This window comes from Thalia democratica, chromosome 4 (genome assembly GCF_965202585.1).
Source record: "Thalia democratica chromosome 4, ktThaDemo2.hap1.1, whole genome shotgun sequence".
Classification (NCBI taxonomy): domain Eukaryota; kingdom Metazoa; phylum Chordata; class Thaliacea; order Salpida; family Salpidae; genus Thalia; species Thalia democratica.
This window is the reverse complement of record NC_139168.1, coordinates 43,556,405-43,575,960: the sequence shown is the minus strand read 5'-3', so window position 1 is coordinate 43,575,960 and position 19,556 is coordinate 43,556,405. Positions and strand designations below refer to the sequence as shown.

Here is a 19,556-nt window from a genome sequence, read left to right as displayed (position 1 = left end):
TTTACAAAACTTTCTTGGAAGTGTTGGAAGGAAAATTTATCGGTTGTTTTATTTTGCTTTATAAATTTTAAGTGTTTAATTTTTGAATTTTAGAGTAAAACTTTACATATTTTTAAATGAAACTGAATGAGAGGCAAAAACACATACGACAAAAATGGTTAAAATTAATATGATAATAACAAATTTAAACAGAAATATTTCTGTATTACACTATCACATGTTTCTGTGTCTTAATAAGTTTAGATTAGTTTTTAAATTTCTTATTATTATATATTCAAGTTAACTTGTTTCGCTAACATCTTTATTTTGAACATTTGAAGTCGATAATTAATTAAAGTCAAATTATCTCTAGATTTTTATGTTTTTTGATTACACAAGCTTAGCATAACCTAATTTATACTTCAAAGTATGGTATTTTTAACATACAAAAAATACAAACTTAACTATAAAAGCTAAAAAACTTATAATTCTAATGTTGTTATTTTATATTCAATTAACTTTAAAACCTTACTAAATTTAAAAATATTTCGAAACATAAACTTTAAATGATTTAAAAAACTATTGTTCTTCATTTTCATCAGTGAACAAAAACTTATATAATAAAACAATCTGTAGACAAGTTACATAGAAAAAAAGACTAGTTTAATATGCACAGTAAAAGACAGGAAAATTAGTTTAAAAAAGATTTTTTTATAAAAGAGAAGTTTTTTTGTAGTTTCAACAAAACTACAAAACTGTGCATATTATAGACTTCTTTTTGTTTGTCCTTTTAGAATATCTAAGTTTGTTATTGGTTATTTCCAGATTATTTTGTGACATATGAAAATTTTCTTTTTGTTCTATCAGTAAATCTTCAACAACTTCCGATTTACTCAAAATATTAATATTATTATTTTCTAAAGATTCTTTTGATAAATCTTCACTTGTTTTTAAAATGTGGTCTATTCTCGTAACCTTTATTTATAGTTTACAGTTATTTGTAGATAATTTTATTAAAAGATATTCTAATAATGTTATTACAAAATAAAACTTTTCTAATTTAGTTTTATGAAATAGAACTTTCATTACAATAGTTCTAGGCTGTTTTAAAAAGAACTCTTAAAGTATGTGTAAACTAAGCTATAGCTTTAAACTTTATAACCATGGCCAGCAGAAATACATTTTTTTTAAATATATTGATCTTTAAACAATATCTTAAGTATTTTATACAAGAGAAACAAATAATATAACCTGAAATCTTTAAGAAATTATTCTATTACTTGCTGTTTATTTAGTAGGTTTGATCAAAAACTGAACTTAATGTATTTGTCTGTTTTTAAGAATAGGTTAATGTATATTTTTTAAGTTAGGTAAGCTATAATTATCAAATCAAAACTTTTTTTTAAGGATAAAAATTCTAGTAACTTATTTGTAATTGTACAAATTAATCAACTTACCATAACAGTTTTACAATTTTTAGCATTGGCTTCGTCAACGATTGTTTGAATTAGATCCTGAAGTTTTACTAAGTTTGAAATCTAATTTCAAAATAATAAAAAATAGTAACTTACAAGCTTTTTTTGATTTGTCTTGTTTTTTTCATTAAGAAGCTTATTCTGAAGTTTAATTTCTTTGTTTAGTTTTTCAGCCTGTATCAACAGTTTGCAAAACATTTCAGTATAACTGTCTTACTTTTCACTTTATAAAAATACTAACAAAAAAGTTTTATGATTGGATTAAAATAAATTAAACAGTTTATACAAAATACAAATAATATTATAAAAATTATAAAATAAAAAAATAAAGTATACAAACATTTTCCTTTTCCTGTACAATTTTCTGTATTTGAATTTTTAAATGTTCAACATGGCTACTGTTGCTTGCCTGGTCATCGTAGTCTGCACTTTCTGATGACTCGTTAATCGGCAATGCCTTTCCCGTTCTTATTGCAATAAGTTCTTTTGTAGACAGTTTTGCTAATTTTTCATCAACTTTCTGTTTTAGTTTTAGAGTAGAAAACGTCTCTAAGTCTTTGAGATACTATACACAAAAATAGCGAAAAAAGCTCTGGGAATATTAGTTTAATGAGTGTTTTACAAAAGCTTAATACAGTTAAAATGTACTTATTAGTGCAACCTATGACTTTACTAGCTGAAAACTACAAAAAGCTATAAAAAGTATCTTTACTAAAAAGACAACACAAAATTAAGAAGCTGAAGTTTTCAAACTTGTTTGATTATTTGTATGCTTTATCAACTAATGTTAGTTATGGTTATTTAATTAAAAATGTATAAAGTTTAGATATTTAGTATTGAATAACTAATAACAGTTCTATAAGCAGTTCTAGTCTAGTATAATAAAATTTTATTTGTTTTTATAATCTCAACCTTGTTTTTTTGTGTTCCCCAAACTTGTATAGTAATTGGAGTCGAGTTAAGTTCTTCAATAAACTAAAACAAAAAATAAAATTAAACAAATGTTAAACAAATTTTATAATAATATAAGTCATAAAGATGTTAGTTTTTATTATCAGACAAAGCTAGTACTTTTTTAGCATAGATAGTATATGATTAACAAATTAAAATCATCTTAAATAACTAAAAAGTTGTCATGATAATAAATAAAAGTTGTGTATTTTTAAATTTTATATGTTTATATGGTTTTTTTATATTTAAAGCCTTATAAAATTGTAGATTTATTTTTTACAAAACGAAATAAAAAATAGTTATTTAAATATATTTTAGCGAGACATTACAACAGAAGATTTAAAAAATTTATACTCTATTACAATTCAACTAGATAAAGTTTTACAGTTAGTTACAAATTAAACTTATTTTCTTTTTATATAATAATTGACTACAACAGTATTAATGTTAATGTGTGAAAGTTACAGAGATAAAGTTATTTAAGCACCGCAGAATACACATTTTTTCTGTTTTTTTTATACATATTATAGCTAAACTTTGATTGGTATACAAACTTATTTACGATGCGTTGGTTTAATTCTTTTATAAAAGCAACTAACCAGTTACTAAAAAATTAATAAGGTAAAAGTTTTAAATCGTTTACAATAACGTACAATTTAATAAAACATTAAACGGCCATCGAAAGTACGTAGTTGATTACAAAAGTCACTATGACACCCAAACTTCTAAAAGTATTAATGTAATCTTTGTTGGAAGTGCTACACCTTTTTTTATGTTTTTTAACAAAACAAAGTCACGAAATATAACAAACCAGGGGCGTAGCGTGGGGAGGGACGCTGGCGCATGCGTGCCACCCAAAAAAAAATAAGTAAAAAAAAAAGCAATATCTTTATCCTTTATTGTTTTTTTTTTTGCTTAGTTTGCCTTTTTTCAATTATGTTTTTCTACTATTCGAAAAGTAAAACGAAATTTCGAATACCAACTAGTGACAAGTTAGGGAAATTACCTAGTATACTAATTCGGTGCGTAATTGCAAATGCGCACCGATGTTGATGAAAAACTCCATAAGGAAAAATTTTATAACTTCATTAACTTTATAAGAATTTAGACTCAAACAGTACGCAACTAGTTAGTGCACCGCAGTAGTATAACCTTATTACAGATTTTTTTAGAGAGACAAATGCTAACATTTTGTTAACTAACCATAAAGCTAAACCTGTTTTATAGTGATAATGATTCAAGAATAAACAAACTGTAGTAATAATAGCAACAAACAACTGCTAATAAAATAAAAATAAATTGATAATAATAAAAAATACTAACTACATAATTTAAAAGAAAAATAACAAAAAACAGAAAAAAATAAAATTAAATTAAAACAAATAATAAACAAACAGTTCATACTGTTATTACAGTTTTAATCTCACTATAAAAAAAGTATCGTTTAAATTAGCTAAAATTAAATTTTTTTTTAAAGTAATTTTTTTTTATTAAGATAACAAACAAATCAAACTTTGTTATTTTATCAGCCATAAAGTTTAAAAATTAATCAATTTTTGTAGCAAGTTATTTTAAAATTTCCTTAGTCACATCATGAATAAATTTGTAGCAACTTTTAAAACAGAATTTTTTACAACCAATTTTTAGTCTAAAAGACATAATTGATTAATTTTAAATTTAAGTTTATCTTGTTTTAAATCAAATTTTAAATGATAGTTTAAAAAATTTTCTTTCTACCAGCTGTTTGTAGTATTTAAAAAATGCTATTCCCTAAAGATCTTAGAAAAACTGACTTTAAGATAAGTGAAAAGTTATATTTCTTGTGAATTTTTAAAAGCATTGAAAAAGTTGACCTTAAAAAATTTATCTCTCAAACATTTTTTTTTGTATCGAAAACATTTAGTAAAATTTTTCCACACACTCAGGATAACTCAGGATTTTATGAAGTTTTGAAAAACTTTAGTATGACTCAGTAAAAATCATGATAACTCTGAATGTTTTAAGTATTTTTAAGCTCAGGCTGACTAAGGATAGACTTGTTTTTTTTTTAAACTCAGGGTAGATTTAGCGGTTTTAAAAGCTTTGTTATAAAGCTTAGTTTCAATTAGTTTAAAAACAATTAAAAAAATCCGTAATAGAATTTAAAATGCTTATGATGACACATGACATTTTTAAATTAACTCAGGACAGTTATTTTGACTCAAAGAGTGGCAAGGCAATCCTGATATCTTCAAAGTTAATTGTTTTTTGTTTTTTTTTTGTAAAATATGTTTTATAATACTAAAGAAAAAGTAAACATTTGTTTTCATTAATTTTTAGATTATTATTCAAAATAATATGCAAAGTAATATTGTATGGAATGTTGCAAGTATAAAAATATGTCAGGTAGGAAAATTATCTGAAATTCAAAAGCTTGAATTGAAAAATAGCAGACCAACACCAGATATTACTATTACTCAAGACTGCAGTTCAAGTGGTATGAAATTTTTAATTTTAATTTTGTTTATGTTTCAGATTTTCTTCATTTATTAAGTTTTATTTTTACAGTTTTATATTGTAATATATAGAAGTTAAATAAAAACTAGCTCTTTAGATTTCTCCTACAAAGAATTTAAAATTTTCAATTTTAATACTAAAGATTTAACATTTTTATATAAAAGATAAAGATAGTATATTGAAAGCTGCAACAAACAAAAAGTATGAGTTATTTTGAGTTTAATACAATATTTTTTTGTTGATATAAAATAGATATGAACATTATTTAGAAATTGCACAGAGAAAAATGCTTTGAGGTATTAATTTTTATACTTAGTTGACTTTTTATTTGTAGTTTAAGACCATAGGGGGTTAAGCCATGTTTTTTAGAAGTTGATCTTATTTGAAATTTTTTTTTTAAGCTTTAAGATGCTTTTTATTGTTTTAAAAAATTGGAATTATTTTTTGAGATATGACCAGTCAAAGTCGGGCCGCATAATAGGTTACCTATTAGAAGGAAAAACTAAAACAGCGAAAAAAGGCTAGTTTGTTTAAAATCTATTTCCTCCTACATTTTTCAACCTATCTTCTTCAAACTTTAACATTTTAATCTTTATACAATAACGGAAAAACCTTACTAGTGAATTTAAAAATTTGTAGTAAAAATATTTTTTTTTGAAAGAAAAAAACTATTTTTATTTATTTTTGTGATAAAATTTTTATTTATTTTAATTATCTAAATTCATAAGTAACATTTTTTTCTTGTAATTTAAGAAACGTTTTCTAAAATTTGAAGAAGATTGCGTGAAAAATGAAGTAGGAGATAGATTTTTAGTAATTTTTTAAATTTCCGATAAAGTTGACCCCGAAAAATTTGCGGCCCAAAAGTTTTAATTTAGGGGATTTTTTGAAAAAAAACTTGCGCACCCCCTGACCAAAATACGCCACTGATATGTAGTCCTTATTAATATCTACCTGCCACTTAATTGTTTTTTAAAAACATTAAATATTTTTTGATTAATGGCTTAAATAAAGTAAAAAACATAGTTATTTTAAGTAATTTTAAAATATCTTAAAAAATATTCAAGATTTTTCAAAAAATAAAAAAATGGCTTGTAGATATTAATAGGATCTACATATATATTTTTTCATTAATTTCAAAATTATATTACTTTTTGAGATATAGTATTCCAAATTTTTTTTCAGAATTTGAATTGTGAGAATTTAAGTTGTCCAAATTTTAATTTTTATGTAACTAAAGCTGAATTGAACATCAGAAAATTTTAGACAAAGTGATTATAAAATGTTATTGGTATCATTTAATTTTTAATTATTGCTAAAATACTTCATTTTGTTAAATATAATTGAAGCAAAGGTTTTAGCTTTTGTTTTATAAAAGTTTAAAAACTTGTTACTACAAATTTATGTTGGTAATCTACTAACAACAATTTAGAAGTACTTAATTTATTAAACCTAATAACCTTTCTACTAATTAAAATGATAACACATTTCTACCAATTTATTTTAAATTTCGATAATGTCCTTTCAAAAACTCCGTAGAACTGTGTTAATAACTGAACGTAATATAACTTCTTGGATTAAAAAGGCTTTTTTGAAATGTTTTTATTGTATTGTAATAAATCTTTTTGTCCGAATCTTTTATAAGAAAACAAAAGTACTAATTAAACTTCAAACATTTGATGTAAACTTATGAATGATAATTTAGATAAGGTTTAAACTAGATAAACAATAAATTAATTTATTAAACTTTTTAAGTTCTTTGCAATACTAATACACACATATTAAAACATAGTACATAATTTTGCTGGTAAAATAGAAGATCTTAAAAAATTACTTAATTTAGCTTTTTAATACTCAGTTGTATAACTAAATCACATTACCTGTTTATCAACGCAATTTATTTTAAAAGATTGCGAAAAATTAAACTCAGGATTTAGTTGACCTTTTACTTTATTACTTTTAGACCATTTTTCTTCCATTAAATACTTGTACTTGCACCAAATCTAATTAAAATGTTTTTAAAATAAACTTTAAGTAAAAGCAGTAAGACATAGTAAAAAAAATTGAAGAAAAGTTTTAATGTAACCAAATTAAGTAGGTAATACTTTAATTTTAAAATCATGTTGTTAGTTTCTTAATTTAGCTCAGTCGTTCGCAAAAAAAAAATCGAAACCTGTCATTAAATAAGAAATCATGCATATATGTTAAAACTTGTAAAAAAGAACCAGAAAAAGATACTTTAATTAATTTTGAAAATGTTATGTATCTAAATAATTTTTATTTGTTTCGTAATTATTGTTTGGTGTGCTTAGGTGCACGCTTTGAGAGACAAGAATTTAAATTGTGACTTTGATTGTATGTTGAAAATTAAAGACTTATTGTTGTTTAACTTAAATTACACTAAATACATACATACTTTTTTATATTTTAGCTGTATTCCTAGTAGTTTGTTTATTTTGACGACGAATTCAAGTGGTTTTCCAAGTAGTGTATCTGTGTTTTCCACGCACTCATCGATCAAAATATTTCCATCTTTGTCGAGAGGTGCTAATTGAACATCGGCTAAACCACAGCTGTCACCTTGGTAATTGCGAATATTCAGTTTGTCCGTAAAGTCCATCTATAAATAAACAGCAGAATTAACACTATTAGAAATAAGTTATCAATTAAAACTCATATTGTTCAAAAAACAGCGTAGCTTGATCTATTTTTTATAGCATTACGCTTTGTAAGTAAAATCAGACAATGAAAGTTTTTTAAGATGATAGACTGCAAACAGTTAAACAAACAATACCAAAGTAAAATGTTTGCAACTAATTATACAAAAATCTTTGTTCTTGCAGTTTTAACTGACAACAAATTATTAGCTCTGGTTTTTTATATTATTAGAAACTGTTTTAATTTAAAAAGTTTCAACTATATTTTTAGTTGACCATACCATATAGCACAAGCTCTGAAGGTACAAAAAACACGATCCAATCAAAATATCTGGTTCCTTACTTATTTGGAACGGATAACCAACCTGCAAAGTTATAAAACTTGCTATTATGATTATGAACAACATTAATATGCACCAAACTATACTTTTTTCAGTAAAATAAACTATAGTTATTCAGTTACCCTAGCATTAGTTACATCTGGGTCATTATTTCCATCTTCAAAATACTTATGATAAATTTCTTGCATCGCATATTTTCTATCTGTGAATTCATCTCTATCCCATATAAATTCATTTCCATTCAACAAATTTTTTGCTATAATGTGCACCTGTTTTTAGCACCAATAGATTTTATTTACAAAATAAATATACCTGTTCTAAGCATATTGTACATATATTGTTTGTTTTAAGCAATTATTGTGATTGATTTATATTTATAAAGTGAAAAAAGTAGTAAAAAAGTCATTGAGACTTAAACTAAATTTTCTTATGGTTATGATTATAAGTCTTAAACTACCGGTGTTTAAACATTTTTATAATAAATAACTAAAACTGTTATTAAAATTTCTTTAAGAGGTTATAATTCAGCTTAAAAATTATTTTTTTAGTTTATAGCTCTGTCACATCATCTAGTTCTAGTACACTAAACTAAGCCTAAAATCTTAATTATTTCTAACGTATTTTTGTACCAGTTGTTTTAAAAACAGTGCAGTTCAAAATTCAAACTGTTTTCCAAGTTGGCACATTAAATTTTTTTTAACTCAATGTAAAAAAACTAAGTTGGTTTTCTTTAAAAAACCAAAAATATCTTACTTTTGTTCTTCCGTAATTCAAACCTCTTGCTTGAGGACTGACAAGTACAATTTCATAAAACATTTTCATATCAAGTTCCTCACTCATAGCATTAGCCTCACCCACCATTGGCATTGTTTGTATTAAATCTTCTTGGAGTAAAATTTCATCTGTTTAATTTTTTATCATTACTTTGTCTTTTTTCATAAAAATTTATATTAATTATACTTATAAAAAATAAACAAATTCTAAAAAAGTTATTTTCACTTGAATTTTTTTAAACAGCTTTTGCAACGAAAATTTATAAGAAATTATATGGACTTGACAGGCATAGCAACTTAAAAATTAAGATTTGTTAAATTTAAAAAAATGCATTTACTTGCATATGTGGAAAGTGAAACTAGTTTTATAAACAAATTCTACTCAAGGGTAGATTATTTAAAGCAACTCTAATCTAAAATTAGTAAACGCTGTTAAAATTCATAATATATAAAAACTGTTCAAATTGTAATAAAAAACCTGAAGACTTTCCACTTTTTTCCATGTCAAAGCCCTTGTTTTTCGCTATCTCCTCTTGGGCGGAGTCAAAAGATATTTTTTCGACAATTTTACCTTCTTTAATTTTCTGTGCAGCATCTTGAGGATGATGAAACACATATAACTGATTTGTTCCAAAAAGAATTCTAATAAAAAAATAATTAATAATCGTTGTTGTTTTTTTTTTCACCAGTCTGACCAATATAATTGTATCATAAACCATTATAATACTGATTTAGTGTCATTCACTACTTGTTAATGTTACTTAGGATAAATAGTAACAAAAAGTGACATACAAATAATAAAGTTTAAATTTACTTTCTGAAACCATAAGTAAAATAAAAGTTTATGTTTATTTTAAATCTTTACTCAGAAACTTTAAAATCATCACTAAAAATAACTGATACTGTTTGTTTAAGTTTACTTTTTTTTTGCAAATTAGATTTTTGCATTTAAAAGCAAGTAAATACAAGTAAAAAAGAAATATTTTTCCAAGAAAACGTTTTTTCATACCGATCACCCAATTAAGGTTTTTTTAATAAAACTTATAAGTATAATTTATAAAAAAATTTTAACAAAAAAGTATTTGATTTTAGTTTTGAATCATAAATTTAGTTTTTTTTTTTTTTAGCATACCTGTCGTTGTGATGTAGCTCTACTCCAGTTTTTTCCACTTCTTTACCATTTACTAAAACTTTACTTTCTTCATCGACAATCTTAAGACTTATTTTGTTATTTTCTATATTTTCAATATAAGCGTGCTCTTTTTGTATTCTGTACAAGTAAACATGATAAAAATTTTGAGGAAATAAAACTTATAACTAGAATTAGTATCAAAAAAAAATTCTAAAAAACGGTAATTTTCAAACCATTAAAGTACTACATTAGAAAAACTTAATGTCGCTGTTTGGAGAACTTTAATTATTTTTTGAATTTTTGAAACGTGTAACTGTAGTAATTATCAATTTGTATGTCTTTCTTAGATACATTTAAACACTTTCTTAAGTGAGATATTTGAAAAAACTACTTAAATAAACAACAAGATTAAAATAAATATATATTTTTATACCACAAAACATATCAGTTTCGTTGATGATGGCCGAAATAAATACTATTTAGATAAACAAATAAATAAAAAAAGTAATTTTGTTTTAAGATATATAGACTTAAAGACAAAGCTACACAAAACTTTGTTTTAGTGGTTCAATTTTGCGTAGTTATAGTGAATGGTAGTTAGTCACCGAAAAGATAAACTGTGTTTCTTAAGTTGTTAACATAACCAAGTTAAAAAATTACTGTTTTAACTATTATTTAAGTACTCAGAACTTTCATACTTGAAAAGTATCAAAAGTTAGTTTGCGTTTTGCTGATTTATACTAGCATAATAACTAGTGCACAGTAAAGATAACAAAAACATTACTAAATACATATATTTTTTTTTAGTAATAACATTTGTATTTAATGCATAAGTACTTTTGTATTGAATTTTTGAGAAATAAGTTTTTTAGAAGCTACTATACTACCTTATAATTAAGTCTACATAACTGCTTCAACAATAATTATACAGTGCAGATTAAAATTCTTGATAACAAATCAATTATATACCATGACTAGTTTATCTAGTTAAAAATATTTTACTAAAATAAAATGATAATTTATAAAACAACGGACCCTAGTCCTTGCATACTTATTCGATCCTTTCCTTTTTGTTTATTTCCTAAGATACATTTACCATATGGTATGAAATGAACTACCATTCCTGTCAGCAATGGGTCTTCACTAAGGTTCCATAAGTAAGGCGTCGTTTTCTTTGCTTCCTTTTTATATATTTAAAATTTGAAAAAAACATAGTTAAAAGTAAAAAACTATTATTTTGACACCTGTCTGTTTCTTTCCTCTGCTAGTTTCCTCTCACTTTCTTGTTTTTCAATTTCTAGTCGTTGTTGCCACGTTCGCTTCATGTTTTCCATTTCTTCTTCATTTCTTTTTAGCTAAAACAATTAGAAAAGTACATTAACAGTCTTTATTTGTTTACATTATAATTTATAGTTTTTGAAGCTTCAGCATCTTACCTCTTCTAATTGCTGCTTCTTCATTTCTTCCACCTCCTCCTGTGAAACTCCAACAACAGTTACTGAGGCTGGTGAGGAAGCAACTGAACTCTGGTTTTCTAACAAGCCTTAAGAAAAAGTGTTAGTATTTAAAGTTTTTCAGTGGAGTTTTTACTAAACGAGTAGAAGTACGTCGTAAAATTAAATTTATAAATTGTAAAATAAAACAGTAACTATTCGGGACTTAAAATAAAAGCTTTTGGTAATTTTTAATTCTCATTTGCGATCATTGAAAAAAAAAGCATTTAAAAGTGTTTTAAAACCTTTAAGTCTTTCAATTTCCCCTTTCATTTCTCTGATGAGTCGATCCGTTGGACTTTCATTTACTACAGCTTTTGTTTTGATAGATTTAGCACGATTAGCAAACCTTAATGTTGATAAAGTTTCGTCGTAGTTAATATCTGCTGGACTTAACGCTGCTATCTGTAAAAATATTTAAAAAAACTTGAATTATTATAGAATGCTGTAAGCAAATAAACAAGGTATAAGCAACTTTTTTTTAACTTTTTTTATTGCTTCTTGTATACATATTTTCGACAAACAGCGTTCACAAAGTATTGTATGTTATACTTTTTATCTTGCTCAAAACATTAAGAGTGACTTTAAGTACTTCTCAAATAGTCAGAAAAAAAATTACAATTAACAATGTAAATAAAATATCTCAAGACAAAAAAAAACTAGAAGAACTACCATTACTGTTTTACTATTTCCACCGAGTGCGTTTTTCAGCAGTCTTGTCAGCACGCTGTCGCGAAAGGGAATCCTAACTTTCATTTTTCCAGATTGAATATCAGCAACTGCCTTGACACAATTACCAAGACAACTCAGACTCATATTGATCATTGCTCCTTCCTTCAACCGATCTCCAACTGCTCCAGTTGAGTCCGCTCTCTCACTAAAAGTTTTTTGTTTAATTTCTATTAAACATAAATGTAGCATTTAGATATACTCTTTGTCACCTTCCTGCAAGATCGACCAGGTTAATGACGGATGTTTTTGTCATGTTTTTTCCTTTCTGATTGACCCCTTTTTGCACGAAGTTAATGGAAACGATTGTGTGCGCTCTGCTGCTTGTTGCGTTCATATTTGTTGAAGCAAGCGTCCTATTCCTAGTCCCTTCCGATATTCGTGTCTCGATGTCTTCGTAGCTGCTGACTGGGCTGACTTGAAGACCTTCCGCTATTTGTTTTATAAGAGGTTACGAAAGTTTAGAAATAAATCTATTTTTAAATAATAAAATAAAACTTATTATACTCTTTAAAAAACTTTCTATAGAACTATAACCTAACTTTTTTTTTTTACTTTGTTTTAGATACATATTTATATATGATTGTCTAATCAACTAATTGATAAATTAAGTAAGTTACCATAAAACCCCTTATTAGGATGCTCGCGAACTTTTAGACCCCCTTTCTTAAATGATTTAACGTTGAGAAGATCTTTCACTTGTTCATTATATATTTCCAACATTGAAATAGAAACCTAACCAATAAACATAGTAAAGGGTATTAAAAGCATTTACTAAATATTATAAAAATACCTGATACTCATTTTGTAGTCTTTCGTCATCATTTGCTTTTTTATTTTCTATCACTTTAAAAAGGTGCTCACAAGCAGTCGGTATTATTCCTGTAAAATAAATAGCTTGGTTGAAAAAATAGATTAAATGCATCCTTTTAATGATGTACTCAAACAGTGATTATATGATCAACTTTATCGTACTTAAGGTATGACTGACCTTTGTTTTCTTTATTGCCAACCATCGAGTAAGATTTACCCGATCCAGTTTGACCATAAGCAAATAGCGAACAGTTGAAACCTTTCCAAGCGTTGTCAAGAACTCCTTTTCCTAAATCATTGAACACCCGTTCCTTTAAACAAACATTTAAAAAAGTATCAAAACAGAGTTAATAAAAAATAGTACTAAAAAAATACTTCATTTAAAACTTAGATTAAACTTGATTAACACGTCGATATATTTCTTTAAAAAAATTATGAAGAAAAATAAACTATTTAGAAAAAATCTAGCCTCTTAAAATAAAATGAAACAGCAGTAACAATAACTGCATTTAGCTGTTAAAGTGACTTTTTCCACATCTTAATTTGCTTTTATACCTTTTTAGCTCGTTTATTTCTATAAATATATTAAGATTTTTAAATGTAAAGTAATTGTGATATTTCCAATAAAAGCATTTTATAACCAGATAAATTTTATATTTACTATGTTGAAATTGTACTGTCCAAAAATTTATAACAACCGTTTATCAAAGTTAGTAACTTTATGGATTTTTTCTATCAACTGATTCATGACGAACCTGGTCGGCATATCTACCTTCCGTCGGTTCAAGATACCCATCATCTCGTTCCTGGTAACCATCATGCGACCAATAAGAGTAATCGAAATTGAACTCTTTATCCGATGATTTTTTGTGAGGGTTTAATATTTTAGTCGTATTTCCCACCATTTCAATTATCAATTTGGCATTGCGGTTTTTTTCTCGAACATTGTATTGCAGAGAGTTAAGGATTATTGTAAAGTGTTTAGCACAAACAAAAAAAAGTTTCATTGGAAATACCAATGTATGATTTAGTTAGAATTTTTAAGAGCAATAACATTTTGTTGTCAAAAAAACTAAAATTATAAAACTATTTTCTTATTACTTATGTTACTAAATTTAGTAGTTGAAAGTTTTTTTTTCTGTTGTCAGTATAGCTAAGGTGTTTTTCTCCGTCATAAAACTTACAGCCACCAACAGCAGTTCCCGCAAGATTTTACAACGCGTTTTCAGTCTCATTAAAACTCACCAGGTAGTCATGAGAAACCACTTCTTACTGGATGCAGTTATTTTAAACCAGGTCGTAGACTGTCACAGGAACTGATGTTGATGGTCGTAGACTGTCACAGGAGCTGATGTTGATGGTAGTTTTTTGCTAACAGTATTTAGTTAGCAATATTTATTCTCACACTATATTAACTAACTGGTTATTTAGCTACAAATAAAAAAGATTGTTGTTTCGATATTTCGGTTTTTAATTTTTTAATAATATTTTTAAACTTTTTTAAACACATTAACTGCCTATGAAAAATAAGGTTTATAGTAAACATTTAAAAGTTTTAAAACAGAAAAACAAATAAAAAGAAGTAATTTTTTTCTTATTTTCAAAAGTTGACTGCTACGAGACTTTTCTTTTCTAATAGTTTATAAAACTATACAAAAAAGGTTGTATAATAATTATCTTTAAAAATTTCAGTAATTTACGGAGCTATTAACAAATAACCAAAAGTTATACTTAAAAAATTTCATTTCTGAGCTTTTTAATTATACCGTAAAAAAACAATAACTAAAACTTGAAAAGATAAAAAGGGTAGATATACAAATTTTAATTAAAACGTCAGTAAAGAGTAAAAACGTTTAGTAATCTTTACAAGACTAATTTAGTAAAAAACTATTTATATCGATACTTTTTTCTATTAAAACTTCCTTATTATTACTGCTAAATTTATTTTTTTAGATATACATCAATTTATGTCGAACTATAAAAGTTACATGGTCTCTTAACTTATAATTTAAAAATAATTTATTAAAACAAAAAGGATATGAAAGGTCGAAGACGAACTGCAACTTGTAAATTATCCGCCATTTCTTCTGAAGTTTCCGACTTTTAAAATTTCTTTTGATCTTTTTTAAAGCATCTTAAAATATTTTATAAGTTTAATCGGTATAAAACTTGTTAATGAGGTATAACTTAAAGTTACTTCAGCAAAACAAAAGTTGTTTAAACAAGAGTTTAAAGTTATTTAAAACGTTTTAAAGGTTTTTATAGCTATAAAAAGATTGTCAAAAAAAACAAGTTTTACGAGGTAACTCCTAATTAAAACAAATAATAAACATTTATAGAGCAAACAATTAAATACCAAGGTCAGTAGTAAATCTTAAGACTGTCAACTTTTGTAGTAAAACATTATTGTTTGATACACAAACAGGTTTATTAATAGTTCAAAATATGAAAGCATTTAAAATAATTCTTTTAATTTATGATTAAACAGCAAAAAAAATATTTTAAGTGTTATTTATGTGATAAACCAACATCAAGTTCTTAATTTAATATTCTCCTGAATCTTAACTTTAATCATAACAGTTAATTTGTTTTCAGCGTTTTCGATATATTTTTTTACTAAAATAAAATTTCTAAACTTTTTATAGCCTAATAAATATATTTTCGCTAAATTTTATGTTTAAAAAAGTAGACGAAAAACCACGAAAACACTTGTAAACTCTTGAAATTATGAAATATCTAATAGCCCTTTCATAATATATAAACATAAGTTTTTATATTGATTACTGATTTCTATTCTTTTTATTGTTTTCTTCAAATCAAATCAACAAGTAAGAAAATCGTAATCTAAAAAATACTTATTTTTTGTTCAAATAAAGTTGTAATGAATGATATTTTTCCAATAATAAATTTTTAATGCGAAATATATCATTTAAAAAAAAGCTATTTCTTTCAATAAACTATATCAAAAAAAAACATTTCTAAGTGTGAATTAGTTTTAAAAATGTTTTGTTTATCAATTTCAAACATAGAGTATACTTAAATTTTAGACTAAAATCTACTTTTTCATCATTATTTAATATTTTAATATTTAAAAACAATTTATAGAAATGTATAACTGTTTTTTTTTGAGAATTCAATACCGTAATACAAAGTTTAAAACTTTAAAAGTTTTCAAACTTTTAAACATCCCTTTTATTTAGTATTTAAAAACTTTCTATTCATTTTGTAAAATTTATTTTTATTTATTTTTTATTTTAACTGCTCAAGCATGTGCATAAACATTACAAAAAAAAACTATAAACAAATATGTTCTAATTCGAAAACTATATTTTACTTTATTCTTAATCTTTTCAAACTAGCTTTATTTTCGACGGATTTTTCGTTAGTTTATGATATCTACCGAACAAAAACAAACATCAAGTTTGTGTTCATTGAAGCGTATAATATATTTAGCTTTATGTTTGTAGTTACAATTTTCCCTAATGTGAGAGAATTTATTTTGTATTATAAGTTATCAAACGCTGCATCTAAAACAGTCGTGATAAGGGCTTTAGTTTTTCGTACAATGCTAAAATAACATAGATGCTGATTTTCAACAGGTAGAACTTAACATAACATTTAATTCTAAGAATATGTTTTTAAAATATTTTATACAGATCAAGAAATTGCAAAAGCTCCAAAGTTATAAGCGAGTAGCGATGCTATCAAATTGTGAACACAAAAATTATAATAATTTAATTATAAAAAGAAATCATACATACTTAAAATTAACGTTATTTATATTAATTACTGCATGGGTTAGAAGCCTTATGTAACTCGCGGGCCAATTTTCCTAGGAAAAATTGCTCGCGAGCCGCACTATTTAGAAAGACATCTTTGTGGGCCGCATTTATTTAAAAAAAAGTTCTAGTAATCAGTATAAAAATATTATTTAAGATCAAAGTTAAGACAAATTAAGCAACATTAGAGCACTAATAAGGAGTAAGTAATAAAATAAAAGCCTAACTTTAATTTTTTATAACAAAATCTTAAATTTTGATTGTTTTTAAAATGTATATTTTTTGTTGAAAAGGAGCTCGCGGGCCGCAGATTTTAACTTTGAGGACCGCATTTTGCCCGCGGGCCGCAGTTTTCTGACCCCTGAATTACTGTAATATATTAACAAAAACATCGGCGAAAGTCTGCAGAGCAGAAGCCTGGACTTTCTTATACCGTGATAAAAGCTTAAGTTTAACAAAAGGGTTGATCATACCAATTCGATCATCAGACCACAAGAAAACAATTTGCAAAATATTAGAAAACCAAAGTCTAGATGTAACCCATAACTTACTATGTAGTCTAGATTTTAAGTTCGAAATTTAATTATGGTAATAACAATTTGAAAAGGTTAAGACTTCTGAACAAACATTTTAACTTTAATGAATTAAACTTTGCCTTTGCTAATTAAAAAGTATAATGATGCTGTAAACTTGATACTTTTCATTTATACATACTATCATAAAATTGGCTATATTTGATAGTTTTAAGTAACCGATTTTTAATTAAGTAATAAATAATATACTTTAGTTATACTTACTAGCTTAATAAACTATTAAAACTACTTTTTTGTAACACATATTTAATTGTTTTTAAAATTCTCTACTATATTTTCTTTTTGACACAAATTAATATAGTTTCAAATATATAAAAGTATGCTACTACCTATTGACTTAGTATCAAAATAAATTTTTAAAAGAATATAATTTACCATGTATTCAAATTTTATAACTTTGTTTTAAATAATAAAAACAAAATTTGTTTAACTCGAAAAAAATGTTACGAACGTTAACTAAGCTCGATTAGCATTTTTTGTAATTTTTTTTAAATGTCCAAACTTAAGATCCAATTATTTTCCTCTTCTTTAAGGCTAACTATGATTTTTTTTATTGTAGAGAACACTCCTTTACCTTTAATTTTTTTTTAATCGGTTGGATTAGGGTTTGAATTTTTTAGTGGGCCACATAGAAAAAAATGATTTTTTTTGAATTTTTACCCAAACGGCTGTTTTAGCCAGAAAATATATTTTTTTGTTTTTAACATTTTTTTTTGCTGTGTTCTCAAGGTTCGTTGTTTTTTTTTTTAATTTTGAATATTATAATAGTACATAAAAGTATGCCCGATTGTAAATTTCAAAAACCTTAAATTTTCTAACGGTCACGGAAGCAAAGAATTTTTTTTAACTTAATACACTTAATTATGAATGTTTTAAATGGTCCACGCTTTTTTTTATCTAAACTGTTTTTATGTAAGACATGGCTCATGTACGTTTTACTAAAATTATCATTATTTGAACATGAAATCTCTCATATTTCTCTGTGTTTTGTTAAAAATAAATAGTAGGTATAAGCTGTAGAATTATTTTTCACTTTAATACTGTTTTTTTGAATTTTGATTAAAGTAGTCATATGAAAATATTAAGCTTATTAATTTATTTAAATAATAATTCTGTATGGTAGCTAAAACTTGTATTTGTGTTGTAAAGTTTGTTTCATTTTTATTATTTCAGTTATTAAAATTACTGTACTTTAAATATTTTAATTTTAATAAATCAATAAACAATAAAACTTCAGAAAGAAAAAGTAACAGTACAGTCAAAATGCTGTATTTGACTATAAATGTGCTCACTGTAATTTTTAGACGTTTAAATAACAGATCTAAATTTAAAAAATTAATTCAAACTTTTCAAGCTAGCGTTTAAAAAGTTTTTGTTCTATTTAAAAAAACAACATATATGAACATCTTTTTACTAAACAAGTGTAAAATTGTTTAACTCAAAATTTAAATTTTGTGTTTTTAATTAAAAAAAGCTCAGTTTTTTATTGTTTTACATAACACATACTTTTAATCTGTAAGAACCATGTTTATATTGAGTAATCTAAAACAAAGTATCTATTATACAACTAAATTTAAGACAGAATTAGTTTAAGAAGCTTATTGCTGGTTTTATAAGCAAAAAATAGTTATTAAATGTTTTCTACATAAATCCAATTAAACATTATAAAAACTACAACAGCACACTAATGATATGTTTACTAACAATCGATGTAAAGAATATACTTAATGGCTCGTTTTATGTGATTGTATCAGGAAAAAGTATGTACTACTTATATGAATCATGTGTTAAATTAACGAAAACGCTTAAGTTTACTTTTAAAGAATTATTGAATAATAAAGTTTTATAGGTTTTGCATTTGACTAATATTGATTGTACTAGAATAGAGTAATTAGACTTTGGTATATTAGTAAGAATTTAAATTGCAACTACTATTTATATTTCATGTAAGTTTTTAGCTTAGGATAACGATGGAATATGTTATAGTAAGGTAAGATAATGCAAAGTAACTTTATTACTTCAATCCTAAAAAAAGACAACTTTTGTACACACTCAAAACTTTAGTTTAAATTTAAGCACTTTAAACCACAAATAATATCTAAATTTACGACTTTAACAAAAATTTTCAAATCATACTTAAATATAAATTACAAATTTCTTTATAAAATCAACTAACATTTCTGTTTGGAAGTAACTAGTTAAGTAAAAAAAACGTCTACTCTTTACAATGAATTTAAAAGTCGTAACAGTACGCAAATGTTTTTTAGATAGTTATTGTTTAACTTATTTTTTGATTCAAAATACTTTTTTTGTAGTTGTCTGTCAAATAAATTCTTTTTAATAAA

General features: G+C 24.9%; 1 protein-coding gene across 1 annotated transcript; it reads right to left on the bottom strand.

The window, feature by feature from the left end:
• Positions 1 to 938: 938 nt before the first annotated feature.
• On the bottom strand, positions 939 to 14,921 carry LOC145835229 (kinesin-like protein KIF28). The gene is made up of 24 exons (XM_082942790.1): positions 14,880 to 14,921; positions 13,595 to 13,786; positions 13,018 to 13,150; positions 12,820 to 12,908; positions 12,647 to 12,761; positions 12,239 to 12,458; positions 11,970 to 12,174; positions 11,543 to 11,702; positions 11,241 to 11,347; positions 11,049 to 11,159; positions 10,840 to 10,985; positions 9,805 to 9,942; positions 9,151 to 9,314; positions 8,653 to 8,801; positions 8,022 to 8,168; positions 7,840 to 7,923; positions 7,318 to 7,521; positions 6,782 to 6,904; positions 2,367 to 2,429; positions 1,795 to 1,974; positions 1,551 to 1,628; positions 1,437 to 1,493; positions 1,231 to 1,309; positions 939 to 954 (listed from the first exon to the last, which is right to left on the bottom strand). Exons 1-23 carry the CDS (start codon positions 14,919 to 14,921, stop codon positions 1,271 to 1,273), a joined length of 2,946 nt encoding a protein of 981 aa, XP_082798916.1. The 3' UTR covers positions 939 to 954; positions 1,231 to 1,270.
• Between the last annotated feature and the right edge of the window lie 4,635 nt (positions 14,922 to 19,556).